Here is a 15,343-nt window from a genome sequence, read left to right as displayed (position 1 = left end):
CTGAAAGATGATGCTGTGAAAGTGCTGCACTCAATATGCCAGCAAATTTGGAAAACTCAGCAGTGGCCACAGGACTGGAAAAGGTCAGTTTTCATTCCAATCCCAAAGAAAGGCAATGCCAAAGAATGCTCAAACTACTGCACAATTGCACCATCTCACATGCTAGTAAAGTAATGCTTAAAATTCTCCAAGTTAGGTTGAGTAATAAAGTTACTTTGAACCTCCTCCATAAAAAATTATAGAAACTTGAGTTCTGTGGAAGTTCTATGAGGAGAAATAACATGAAATCACAAAGAAACAAATATTTAATTTATAGCTTTAGCACCCCAGAATATAAAAAGACAAAAGGAAATTAAGGGGTTATCAGAATGATGATTCATTTTTTAAAAAAATCTGCATATAGGGTAGAAGGTAGGATTCAAAGGAATCTTTTAAAGCACATAATCTGTACATTAAATTTTCTCTTCTTTCACATGAAATCCTGTGAATAACACTGTCTTTATTATATTTAATTTTATATCATATTTTGGTCTAAATGTAATACATTTTAGTGAATGAAAGCTGCTCAGTAATATCTGTCTTTTTGTGACCTTATGGACTATACAGTCCATGGAATTCTCCAGGTCAGAATGCTGGAGTGGGTAGGCTTTCCCTTCTCCAGGGGATCTTCCTAACCCAGGGATCAAACCCAGGGCTCCTGCATTGCAGGTGGATTCTTTACCAGCTGAGCCACAAGGGAAGCCCAAGAATACTGGAGTAGGTAGCCTGTCCCTTCTCCAGGGCATCTTCCTGACCCAGGAATTGAACTGGGGTCTCCTGCATTGCAGGCAGATTATTTACCAACTGAGCTATATATTACAAATTCTTTAAGAGATGATATACCAGACCACCTCACCTGTCTCCTGAGAAACCTGTATGCAGGTCAAGAAGCAACAGTTAGACATGGAAAATTAGGGAAGGAGCATGTCAAGGCTGTATATTGTCACCCTGCTTATTTAACTTTATGAAGACTACATCATGTGAAATACCAGGCTGGATGAATCATAAACTGGAATCAAGACTGCCAGGAGAAGTATCTATAGCCTCACATATGTATATGATACCACTTTAATGGCAGAAAGTGAAGAGTAACTAGAGAGTCTCTTGATGCGGTTGAAAGGAGAGTGAAAAAGCTGGGTTAAAACTTATTATTCAAAAACAGAAGATCATAGCATCTGGTCCCATCACTTCATGGCAAATAGATGGGGAAAACAATGGAAATAGTGACAGACTTTATTTTCCTGGGCTCCAAAATCACTGTAGCCAGTGACTGCAGCCATGAAATGAAAAGCTGCTAGCTCCTTGGAAGTAAAGCTCTGACAAATCTAGAGCTAGTGTATTAAAAAAGCAGAGACATCACTTTGCCAATAAGGGTCCATACAGTCAAAGCTATGTTTTTTTCAGTAGTCATGTATGGATATGAGAGTTGGACCATAAAGAAGGCTGAGCACTGAAGAACTGATGCTTTGGAACTATGGTGCTAGAAAAGACTCTTGAGAGTCCCTTGGACAGCCAGGAGATCAAACCAGTCAATCCTAAAGGAAATCAACCCTGAATATTCACTGGAAGGATTGATGCTGAAGCTCCAGTACTTCGGCCACCTGATTCAAAGAGCCAACTCAATGGAAAAGACTCTGATGTTGGGAAAGATTGAGGGCAAGAGGAGAAAGGAGAAACAGAGGATGAGATGGTTGGATGGCATCACTGACTCAATGGACGTGAGATTGAGCAAACGCTGGGAGACAGTGAAGAACAGGGAAGCCTGCCGTGCTGCAGTCCATGAGGTCGCAAAAAGTTGGACACAACTTAGTGACTGAACAACAATGGATGGTGGGTTTCTTCAGTTGTTTATGACTTTACAAAATAGCGTTATAATGAGTGTACTATTTTATAGTTCTTATAAATAGGAGTACTATTTATTAATATTCTACAGTAAATAGTACAGAAAATAGTATGTTTTATAGTGCTGATAAAATGTCTTTAAACTAAGTTTCTTTATTCAAACTATTATATACAGTTATATCTGTCCATAAACTACTTTCTTCAAACTATGAGGATTTTGTAATTCAATTTATCTTCTGCCTCAACCATATAGGCTCTGTTTTTACCTCCTTTTGCTTGACATCATTGCTGTATTGATATTATCAGTCTTCTTATATGGAAGGCCCTCTTGTTCCCTGAAGATGAGAGCTCCCCTCATCTGAGCTGCTCCAACCAGACCCCTCATCTGTACTAAAACTATACAGTTGTCCATGCTCTGATAGACCATGGTTTTATCAAAGACAAAACTATATTTTATGTTTACATTGTATGATCATTACACATAACAAATTCTCAAAGGTGAAAAAGGTACTAGAGATTGCCTTGCCCTAATTTGATAATTCCTTTTATCTATAGTACAGTTATAATTTAGAATGCACTTTCACATCAGCTCATTTGATCCTTACAACTACATTAATTAGGTTATATAACTATTACCATCTTACAGGTCAGAAACAGAAACAAAAGTAGGTGTTTCTATGACATCCCTGAGGTCATGCATTTAGTTAGATGTGAACCCAGAAACTGATATTCCTTGTCTGTTATACATGGATGAGACACTCTACATTAAAGTACTGACACTTTCTCCTTGTCCTAAACTTGCAAGACAGCTGTAAAATATTAAAATAAAATATTATGAAAGTGAAACACTTTCAAACTCATTCTATGAGGCTACCATCCCCCTGATACCAAAACCAGACAAAGATACCACAAAAAAAGAAAATTACAGGCCAATATCACTGAAGAACATAGATGCAAAAATCCTCAGCAAAATGCCAGCAAACTGATTCCAACAATACATTAAGATGCAAAGCAATCCTGAGAAAGAAAAATAGAATGAAAGAATCAGACTCCCTGAATTTAGCATACACTACAAAGCTACAGTAGTCAAAACAGTAAGGTACTTGCACAAAAATAGAAATATAGATCAATAAAAGGGCATAGAGAGTCCAGAAATAAACCCATCCAGCAAAGGGGGCAAGAATATACAATGGAGAAAAGACATTCTCTTCATTAAGTGGTGCTGGGAAAACTGGATAGCTACATGTAAAAGAATGAAATTAGAACATCTGCTAATATCATATACAAAAATAAAGTCAACATGCATTAAAGACCTAAGCATAAGACCAAATACTATAAAAGTCCTAGAGAAAACATAAGCAGAACACTCTTCAACTTAAATCACAGCAGTAGTTTTTTTTTTTTTTTTTGGACCTATCTCCTAGAGCAATGCAAATAAGAGCAAAAATTTAAAAATGGGACTAAATTAAGCATGAAAGTTTTGCACAGCAAAAAGACCATAAACAAAACAAAAAGGCAACCTACAGAATGGGAGAAAATATTTACAAATGACAAATCTGACAAGGGATTAACTTCCAAAATATACAAACAGCTCAGTATTAGAAAAAAAAATAGCACAAAATATGCAGAAGACCTAAATAGGTATTTCTACAAAAAACATAAAGATGGTAAATAGGCACATAAAAAAATGTTCAACATGGCTAACTGCTAGAGAAATGCCAATCAAAACTATAGTGAAGCATCATCTCACATCAAAACGTCTACAAATAATAAATGCGGGAGAGGGTGCAGAAAAAAATAGAACCCTCCTACAATGTTGTTGGGAATGTAAATTGGTATAGCCACTATACAGAACGATATGTATGTTCCTTAAAAAAGTAAACATAGAGTTTTCATATGATCCTGTAATCCCATTCTTGGGCATATATCCAGAGCAAATTCTAATTAAAAAAGATATACACACACACACCCCTATGTTCATAGCATATTTACAATAGCCAAGACATGGAAACAACCTAATGTCCATTGACAGGTTAATGAATAAAGATGTGATGTATGTATGCATATATGTATATTATATGTGCACGTGTGTGTGTACATATATGTGTGTGTGTGGATATGTGTGTAATATTACTCAACCATAAAAAACAATGACATAATGCCATCTGTGGCAACATGGATGGGCCTAGAGATTATCATAATAAGTGAAGTAAGCCAAAGACAAATATCATATGTCAAATATATCATATTCCACTGATTCGTGGGATCTCAAAAGGGTAAGAGATGAACTTATTTATGAAACAGAAACAGACCCACAATATAGAAACCAAGCTTATGGTTCCCCAAAGGGGAAAAGTGGGGGAAGGGATAAATTAAGAGTTTGGGATTAACATATACACACTGCTATATATAAAATAGATAACCAACAAGGACCTACTGTATAGTACAGGGAACTAGATTCAATATCTTATAATAAACTATCAGGGACAAGAATCTGAAAAATAATACATACATATATATGTGTGTGTGTGTGTGTATTGAATTGCTGTTGCTGTACACCTGAAACTAACATGATGTTCTAAATCAGCTATACTTCAATTAAAAAATAATAAAAATAAAAATGAGATTATAACCTATAAAACAAACAAATTATGATGAGTTATTAAAAATACTTATAAAGAATACTAGTGCTTCTGTTAAATCTGTTACTTTTGAAATGAAGTTCATTATCTACATATTAAACATTATTGATGGCAAGGTAAGGTAAATTTGATCATGAGTTTCTGTCAGATTTTGCTCTTAAGGTATAGTCTCCAAGTTTTTCATACATACACCTGTAGCTTTCAGTAAGAAGACACTAGCAAATCCTTGCTTAAAATTGACCAGTGCAGAAATATTTTTCTACTAACATATCTAAGGCAGAAAGAAAATGGGTTTAAAAAACAATGCTAGACAATGTTACCAGACTTTTTTCTTTCCTTCTCTCTTTCGTTTTTTATATTAGCTTCCTTACCTCCAAAAAGGTGGAATGCTTTTCTGCAGTTTGGTAGGGGCCACTTTGCAGAGCTGGATTTCTGAAAGCTTTGTTTTCTTTTCAAATATTCTTTAGTAAAGAATGTTTTTGTGGCATTGTTCAGTTCTAGAGCAAAGCAAACGAAAATAGCATTTTAAAACATTAATTTGAGTAAAATGGCAAGAACCCAAAAAATTACTGTTGCAGTATTCTGATAATAAATTCAGATCTCTTTTAAGACAGTGAAGACAAAAGTAGAGTCAACTTTGTTTTTAACCCAAGCAAACAAAATTTCTCTGAATTTGATGCAACTTTGATATGCCTACACATACACCTACTGAGCAGCTCCTATGTCAGATAAAACACCAGAAATGAAAGAAACAGTGATGACAGAGGTATAGTCCTTGCCCTCAAGAAGACTGCAGTCTAAAAGATGGTAATAAACAGGTACACTATAAAAGGGGGAAAATATGTTATGGGTGCAGCAACAGAGTAACTAGAGTGCAATCATGGCTCAGGAGTGATAATGAAAAGGAAAAATCACTAGAAGCTTTTACTTTATAGTTTTATTTCTTTCCATATGTGATGGACTGACTGTGTAGAGTCTAATGCTGCTGATATGAAGAAGTCAAAAAAAATGTAGAAATAAATTCTCAACCCTTCAGAAACTTGTGCACGAGTTAAAGAGAAAAGGAAAATATTCATTTGAAGTAAACAAATACCAATCAAAAAACAAATATGATGATATTCACTTTAAAAAAGAGTCTCTAGAACATGAGCCAAGGAAAGCAAGGCATAATCTGAATTGAACTATTTGATGGAGAAGTTCTTCCCAGGGAGGCCAGTGTAGAGCTAGTTACTACTGGCTGAGAAGTACACAAGTCTTTCCGTCAATGGTGCCCTCTTACTTTCATCCCACAATTATTCCTGTACTGTCTTCTCAGCTTCCATCCTTACAAAGGCTTTGAGCTTCTTCTCTAACCAGTTACATCAAATTTTCTCTATTTTTTCTAACTACTCTCTTGGATTTATTCTTATCTAAGCAATGGACGCAGTTCATGGGGTCGCTAGGAGTTGGACATGACTGAACGACTTCACTTTCACTTTTCACTTTCATGCATTGGAGAAGGAAATGGCAACCCACTCCAGTGTTCTTGCCTGGAGAATCCCAGGGACGGAGAGCCTGGTGGGCTTCCGTGTATGGGGTCGCACAGAGTTGGATACGACTGAAGCGACTTAGCAGCAGCAGCAAGCAATGGACAGGGAAAACATTTTGGAAGTTTACATTTAACAACAAAAGAAATAAGGCCAAATAAGGAAGGTTAGGTAATAAACCTGCAACTCTCTTTAACTCCCTTCCCCAGTCTACACCCAAGGGCCAGTAATTCAAGCACACACGATAGAGAAAAAGTATTTTCATAGTCTATGTACTCATTGTGTATGTTGGAGGTTGTTATGGCCAGTGAATGTTTTAACTTTCACACGTTTAATAGTTAAATCATTTCAGATTGGATATTCTCAGTGTTTTCTGCAGCAGTGCACATGTATTTTGTCAAAGTCCACTTTGCCCACTGCCTGTGAACAGCCCCTTAGTAAAAGGTGGTCATGGCACTACTACTTGGTTAAAATGGTTCATCAGTGTCATTCATAGTGATGAAGAGAATGGAAGAAGTTATCCAATGACTACAACACATTTACTTACATAACAATTGTCTTCTTGTAGGGCTTAAGCAGTGATAACTATAAATCACGGTATTTTCTGAGAAATTAAAAATCCTATGAAATAAGCAGGATTGTGTTAACAATTAACTGTTGGACTCACAACTTCCTAAATGCCTTTAAAAGTAAGACCAACACTGGTAAACACCAACACTGGTAAAACACCAACACCAACACTGGTAAAACACCAACACTGGTGGGTAAATTATTTCTTGTGGGAGACAATATAAACCAAGGAGAAGAGTTTGCAACCCCCAAATTCTTATTCCTTTCTTTTCCTCCTCTCCCTCCACCTCCTCCTTCCTCTGGAGAGCTTGTACCCTTGCTCTAAAATGCTGATGCAAAAACCAGAGGATATCACTGCACTGGCCTCTCTTAAAATGAAAACTTACTTGGAAGTGTAATTGCATTCAGTAAACCAGATCAAAAAGACATTCTTGTAAGAGTCATCCAGAAGTGCAGTTTTGAGAGCTGGTCACAAATCAGATTTGTCTTAGAGGGTAGATGACAGAGATAAAAGTAATAATGATAACTGTGATTTTTTCTTCTAGCTTCAAGAACTTAATACATGATGCACTTCTAACATATAACAAACCCAAATGGAAACCAAAGAAGGAAAGGTTTCAAAAATTATTTATAATACCTAACAAAATTATGATCAGAGGAGTTACTTTATTAAATGTACAAAATGGGATGGGAGATGTACCTACAATGTTCTGTTGAACATAAATACATGTGTCCATAACGTAGTCTTATGAAATGTTGGAAGATTCTACACTTGATCTGAAAGACCTTTGGAGAAGAGTGGATCCAAAAGCCCTTGTCCCTCCATCTGTTGGGCCAAATAAGAACTGGGTTCTAATGCTTCCTAATGGTGGCACCTTTCATAAGCTGTTGAACTTCTCTTTGTACTTGCTTTCTGCCTCATCTCTGGCAAACACTTATCCTGCAATAGCTATGTGCCTGGCACTTTGCTGGTCTAGCTAGAAATACAGAAATTAATTAAATCTAATTCCTGTCTGCTGGGCACTGTACTAGATCAGTGATTCCAAAATACCCGTCTGGAGCCTGGCTACGCATCAGAGTTGCTGAGGGGATTTGTTAAAAAGACAGTTTCTAGGACCTTGCCCAGATATTACTGAAGCAGAATTGCTGTGGATGTGACCTAGCAGTCTGTACTTTCTATAGGCACCTTGGATAATTTTAATGCACAGTCAACCACTAGATGAAATGACCTTAAATCCTTTTCTATTCTAAAAGCACCTGAATTTATTTAAATAAGTTAACCCTTATCTCTTACAGTTTATCTGCTATAAACTGTACAAACCTTACCCAAGGAGGCTGTTCTTTCTACAGAATGACATTGCTTCATTCTAGTGGTATTTGAACTTGGTACTGCAGGATTTTGCAACAGATAACTATTCAATACTAACTTTCTCTGAATTATTTAGAAGAAGCACTAAGAAAAATCTGAAGGCAGACCAAGATGCAGGGCTCAGAGTAAAAGGTGATAAAAACTACCTTTCTCTCCTCCTTTGTCAACTCTACCTATTAGGGAGCAGAGGCTTCTTACTACAATATATTATAATGTATTGAATGAATTAATATTTCATATCATTCAATATGATGGAGAAGGACAAATCTCTGAATATCCTAGAAAGAGTCTAAAGTCTATTCAGATGGTACATTTAAATGTGGTGGCAGTACCAGTGGAAAACAGTAGCATCTTTGTGTGACACTACCATAGAAATAATAAGTAAGTGTTAAAAGTTATAGTCTTCTTGACTTGGCTGAGTGCAAGAGTCAATTACCAAATACATAAAAACATAATTCACTTTATTACAGGGTGTATTACCATGAGTTTCACTGTATTGTACCATAAATAATAAAATAAGGACAACCACAAACAAAGCACAATTTTGAACTACAAGCAGTACCAACAGGGTGGTATAACTTTGATGTCTGCTTTATGCTTAAACTGGGGAAGGAAATGGCAATGCACTCCAGTATTCTTGCCTGGAGAATTCCATGGACAGAGGAACCTGGTGGGCTACAGCCCATGGGGTCACAAAAAGTTGCACACAACTGAACAACTTTCACTTCATTTCACTTATGCTTAAATATGGGCAATTTTATATTTCAAAGCTGGTTATAATTAAGTTATATTATAATTTATAATTATTAAGCAAATATTTGTTAGTAATATTTTAAGCATTCTGCTAAGTATAAGAGTTAAAACTGTGAAACATTCTTTTCTGCTCCACAAAAGACACTGTCAAGTGAATGAACAGTTGACTCACACAGGCTGGGAGAAAATATTTGCAAAAGGCATATCCGATAAAGGACTGTTATCAAAAAATACCCAAAAAAGTCTTAAAACTAAATAGCAAGAAAATAACTCAATTTAAAAAAAATGGGCCAAAGACCTTAACAGTCATCTCACCAAAGAAGATATGCAGACAGCAAATAAACATGTGAAAAGATGCTATACATCATATGTCATTAGGGAAATGCAAATTAAAATATTAATGAGATACCACTGCCCACCTATTAGAATGGCCAAAATCCAGAGCACAGATAACACAATTTCTGGCAAGGATGTGGACAACAGGCACTCTCAGTCACTGCTGGCAGGTATACAAAACGGTACAGCTACTCTGGAAGATGGTTTGGTGGCTTCTCAAAAAACTAAAAATACTCTTACTACATACAATTTAGCAGTCATGCTCCTTGGTATTTAGCCAAAGAAGCTGAAAACTTAGGTCCACATAAAGACTTGCAAATAGATGTTTTTAACAGCTTTATTCATAATTTCCAAGTTGGAAGCAACAACCATGTCCTTCAGCAGGTGAACAGATAAACTGGTACCTTTAGACAATGGAATATTATTTAGTGCTAAAGTGGTCCCATGGGCTGTAGCCCACCAGTCTCCTCTGTCTGTGGAATTTTCTAGGTAACAATACTGGAGTTGGTAGCCATTTCCTTCTCCGAGGGATCTTCCCAACCAGGGAACAAACCTGGGTCTCTTGCATTGCAGGCAGGTTCTTTACCATCGGAGCCACCAGGGAAGTCCCCCAAAAGAAATAAGCGATCAAGCCCCAGGAGGACATGGGGGAATATTAAATGCATATTAGTAAGTTAAAGAAGCCAATCTGAAAAGGCTACATACTGTATGATTCCAACTACATGATGTTCTGGAAAAGGCAAAACTGTGGAGACAGTGAAAAGATCTGGGGTTGGGGGTGAAGGATGAATAGGGATGAATGAATGAGGAGCAAAGGATTCTTGGGGCAGTGAAAATATTCTCTTTGATACTCTAATGATGGATATGTGTCACTATACATTTGTCCAAATTCATGGAATGTACAACATCAAGAGTGAACCCTAATGTAAACTATGGACTTTAGATGATAATCATGTATCAATACAGGCTGACAGAATTTAACACATGTTCCACTGTAGAACATGGGTAGAGAGTAGAGAGTATGGGTAATGGGGGATGTGTGTGAGGGGGCAGGAGGTGTATAAGAAATCCCTCTATCTTCTACTTAATTTTGCTGTGAATATGAAACTGCTCTAAAAAATAAAGTCTATTAAAAAATATTTAGAAAACATTTTCTTCAAACAGTGCACAAAACTAACAGTGCTGAGAACAATGCTGCATCATAATATCAGAAGTTTTTAATGTGAAAATCTCATTTTAAATAAAAATTTAAAATAATTTTTCAATAAAATTTTCAATTTACAAAAGCAAATTGTGAAATAGACATAGTACATGCAGGGATGTGAGAGTTGTCTTTGAAGAATGCTGAGTGCCAAAGAATTGATGCTTTTGAAGTGTTGTGTTGGAGAAGACTCTTGAGAGTCCCTTGGACTGCAAGGAGATCCAACCAGTCCATCCTAAAGGAGATCAGTCCTGGGTGTTCACTGGAAGGACTAATGTTGAAGCTGAAAATCCAGTACTTTGGCCACCTCATGTGAAGAGTTGACTCATTGGAAAAGATCCTGATTCTGGGAGGGACTGGGGGCAGGAGGAGAAGGTGACGACAGAGGACGAGATGGCTGGATGGCATCACCAACTCAATGGACATGACTTTGGGTGAACTCCGGGAGTTGGTGATGGACAGGGAGGCCTGGTGTGCTGCGATTCATGGGGTTGCAAAGAGTCGGACACGACTGAGCAACTGAACTGAACTGAACTGAGTAAATAGGTAACCCTAAGTTGTGAGGTAATGGCTCAGTGGTAAAGAGTCTGCCTGCCAATGCAGAAGATGTGGGTTTGATCCCTGGGTCTGGAAGATCCCCTGGAGAAGGAAATGGCAACCCACTCTAGTATTCTTGCTTGGAAAGTTCCATGGTCTGAGGGGTCTGGCAGGTTAATTCAGGCCTTTGGGTCCTGTTAAGGAGGGACTATAATAAGATTATTATTATAAATGCAAAAAAGCTACGACAAACCTAAATAGCATATTAAAAAGCAAAGAAATCATTTTGCTAACAAATATCCATATAATTGAAGCTATGGTTTTCCAGTAGTCAAGTACGGATATGAGAGGTGGACCATAAAGAAGGCTGAGTGCAGAACTAATAGTTTTGAACTATGGTGTTGGAGAAAACTCTTGAGAGTCCCTTGGACTGTAAGGAAATCAAACCAGTGAATCATAAAGGAAATCAATCCTGAATATTCACTGGAAGGATTGATGCTGAAGCTGAAGCTCCAAAACTTTGGCCACCTGATGCGAAGAGCCAGCTCACTGGAAAAGACCCTGGAAAAGATGCTGAGAAAGACTGAGGGCAAGAGAAGGGGACAACAGAGGATGAAATGGTTGGATGGCATCACTGACAACGGACGTGAGCTTGAGCACACTCAGGGAGACAGTGAAGGACAGGGAAGCCTGGTGTGCTGCATTCCATGGGGTCGCAAAGAGTCAGACATGACTTAGTGACTGAACAACAATGACAAATTATAAATACAGGGCACAGTTATTTAGAGGCACCCAGTGGTATTATGTTTTAAAAGGATAGGTATTAAAAGGATAGGATATATGTGTCCAGCTATCTCATTTAGATGACTAAAGTCCTTGTTTCCCTACTTAAAATTACATCTATTATGAAAGCTTGATATTTGACTTCACTTTACTCTGTATCAGTGAAAATCTATAAACTATCTTAAAATTGTCTTCAGAGTTTCAATGGCAGTGCTTGATTTACACTTCTGCAAGAGGGGCAAAAAGTCTCACTTGCAAGGGACCCCAGCTCTCCTAGTGAAACACGTTTTGTACCCACGTGAGCACCCAGAAATGATTGTCTATAAGGGGAACAATGCCAGTTAGAGAAAACTTGAGTTTGCTACTACAGCTTGCATTTAACAGAATCTGACTACTTGGACTCAAGAAATACCAGTAAGTCTCAGATTCAACTTTTCAGACCCGGCAGGTTCTCACCCTAGGGAGGTTGCATGGTCTCCTAGTAACTGAATGTCCTATGTGATTCGCGGTCAGAGGAACTCTGAGTGTTGGGAAAGAGAAGCCAACCAGGAATATGTCATTCAGTACTGATGAATACTTATCTATGTATCCTCTGAATATAAAATTTAACCTGATTTAATACCCTTCCTATTGAACTGTTTAGAGTTAAAATCTAGTTTAAGAAGCCCCATTCTCCAACTAATTATGTAGGCTTTTCTAAAACGAGCTTGAACGTCTGGAAGTTCATGGTTCGTGTATTGCTGAAGCCTGGCTTGGAGAATTTTGGGCATTACTAACATGTGAGATGAGTGCAATTGTGCAGTAGGTTTGAGCATTCTTTGGGATTGCCTTTCTTTGAGATTGGAATGAAAACTGACCTTTTCCAGTCCTGTGGCCACTGATGAGTTTTTCAAATTTGCTGCCATATTGAGTGCAGCACTTTCACAGCATCATCTTTTAGGATTTGAAACAGTTCAACTGGAATCCCACCCCCTCCACTAGCTTTGTTCATAGTGATGCTTCCTAAAGCCCACTTTAACTTCATATTCCAGGATGTCTGGCTCTAGGTGAGTGATCACACCATCATGATTATGTGGGTCGTGAAGGTCTTTTTTGTACAGTTCTTCTGTGTATTCTTGACACCTCTTCTCAATATCTTCTGCTTCTGTTAGGTCCATACCATTTCTGTCCTTTATTGAGCCCATCTTTGCATGAAATGTTCCCTTGGTATCTCTAATTTCCGAGAGATGGAGCTAGAGCGCCTGAGACCTCCTTGCAGCGGCGGGACTTCCTCTGACTTAGTGGCAGACATACTGTTTCGTTTTAACAACACTGAGCTTCTACATGTGTGAGGATCGGTGGTAGACACTATAGTGATTGGAAGCGACTTGCTGATCAAACCTGGGGCCCAGCAGTGAAAGCACTGAGTCCTAATCACTGAACCGCCAGGGAATTCCCCAAACCTGTAAAAGAAGTGTTACTCCAGGCTGAAGGAAAATGATCCGAGATGGAAACCTGGATTTGTACAAAGGAATGAAGGTTCCGGAGCAGTGAGTGGTGGCTGTGCAGCACTGCAGTGGCGAGGGGCGGCGGCCTGGAGCCGGAGCTGCTGAGAGGAGATATCCCACGTCCAGGGTCGGAGAAACCTCAGTAAGACGGTGGGTGCTGAGAGAGGGCGTCAGAGGGCAGCAGACTGAAACCACAATCACAGAAAACTAACCAATCTAATCACATGGACCACAGCCTTGTCTAACTCAAAGAAACTATGAGCCATGTCATGTAGGGTCACGGTGGAGAGTTCTGACAGAATGCGGTCCACTGGAGAGGGGAATGGCAAACCACTTCAGTATTCTAACACCCCAAAAAGATGTTCTTTTCATTAGAGGGGACTGGAATGCAAAAGTAGGAAGTCAAGAAACACCTGGAGTAACAGGCAAATTTGGCCTTGGAGTACAGAATGAAGCAGGGCAAAGGCTAATAGAGTTTTGCCAAGAAAATGCACTGGTCATAGCAAACACCCACTTCCAACAATACAAGAGAAGACTCTATACATGGACATCACCAGATGGTCAACACCGAAATCAGACTGATTATATTCTTTGCAGCCAAAGATGGAGAAGCTCTATACAGTCAGAAAAACAAGACCAGTAACTGACTGTGGCTCAGATCATGAACTCCTTATTGCCAAATTCAGACTGAAATTGAAGAAAGTGGAGAAAACCACTAGACCATTCAGGTATGACCTAAATCCCTTACAATTATACAGTGGAAGTGAGAAATAGATTTAAGGGACTAGATCTGATAGACAGAGTACCTGATGAACTGTGGATGGAGGTTCATGACATTGTACAGGAGACAGGGATCAAGACCACCTCCAAGAAAAAGAAATGCAAAAAAGCAAAATGGCTGTCTGAGGCAGCCTTACAAATAGTTGTGAAAAGAAGAGAAGCGAAAAGCAAAGGAAATATATACCCATTTGAATGCAGAGTTCCAAAGAATAGCAAGGTGAGATAAGAAAGCCTTTCTCAGTGATCAGGGCTATAGTCCATGGGGTCGCAAAGAGTTTGACACAACTGAGTGACTAAGCACACAAGCATAGACACGGTATGATAAAGACAAAGTGCTAAGTACTTTTTAGTGTTGAGATGTATACTATTATTATTTTGCATTTAAAGATACTAGTGGATCCTCAAAAGGTTATCATAGCATACATCCTCAGCTTCGAAGAATTCATGATTGTCTGTCTTCTGTATGAAAAGAAACAGGACTTCATCCTCCCTGCCCCACCATCATATTTAATGCTGTATATCTTGATTTACTTATTTATTTTTAAAAGCTGTCAAATTAACACATTCCCATGGTTTAAGAAATCCAATGATGTAAAAGAGCATTAAAAAAAAAAAACCAAAAACAAAACACCAATGAAGATCTGTTCCACTCCTTCTATCTCCAGCTCCACTCACAACTTTGAGGGACTGTTTTAAATATTCCCGTTTGCTGTTTTTTTTTTCTTTCCTGGTGTTAACATCCATAAGTGCAAGGCAGTGCTTTCAAGATTTGGTTCACAAGGCACTAACTGTGGAAAATTCTGAAAGAGATGGGAATACCAGACCACCTGACCTGTCTCTTGAGAAACCTGTATGCAGGTCAGGAAGCAACAGTTAGAACTGGACATGGAACAACAGACTGGTTCCAAATAGGAAAAGGAGTACGTCAAGGCTGTATATTGTCACCCTGCTATTTAACTTCTATTCAGAGTACATCATGAGAAACGCTGGGCTGGAAGAAGCACAAGCTGGAATCAGGACTGGCGGGAGAAATATCAGTAACCTCAGATATGCAGATGACACCACCTTTATGGCAGAAAATGAAGAGGAACTAAAAAGCCTCTTGATGAAAGTGAAAGAGGAGAGTAAAAAAGTTGGCTTAAAGCTCAACACTCAAAAAACTAAGATCACGGCATCTGGTCCCATCACTTCATGGGAAATAGATGGGGAAACAGTGGAAACAGTGTCAGACTTTCTTTTTTTGGGCTCCAAAATCACTGCAGATGGTGACTGCAGCCATGAAATTCAAAGATGCTTACTCCTTGGAAGGAAAGTTAAGATGAACCTAGATAGCATATTGAAAAGCAGAGATATTACGTTGCCAACAAATGTCCATCTAGTCAAGGCTATGGTTTTTCCAGTGGTCATGTATGGCCATGAGAGTTGGACTGTGAAGAAAGCTGAGCACTGAAGAATTGATGCTTTTGAACTGTGGTGTT

At 38.4% G+C, this 15,343-nt stretch overlaps 1 protein-coding gene across 1 annotated transcript in view; it reads right to left on the bottom strand.

The window, feature by feature from the left end:
• The window catches only part of RNF180 (ring finger protein 180), a 245,803-nt gene that overhangs the window by 55,022 nt on the left and 175,438 nt on the right, over nt 1-15,343 (bottom strand). Inside the window, exon 5 of the mRNA XM_010845509.1 lies at nt 4,895-5,020. Coding sequence (XP_010843811.1) covers nt 4,895-5,020 — 126 coding nt within the window. The remainder of the gene's footprint in view (nt 1-4,894; nt 5,021-15,343) is intronic.

This window comes from Bison bison, unplaced genomic scaffold (genome assembly GCF_000754665.1).
Source record: "Bison bison bison isolate TAMUID 2011002044 unplaced genomic scaffold, Bison_UMD1.0 scf7180017864218, whole genome shotgun sequence".
NCBI lineage: Eukaryota > Metazoa > Chordata > Mammalia > Artiodactyla > Bovidae > Bison > Bison bison.
This window is presented reverse-complemented; position numbering and strand designations above follow the sequence as displayed.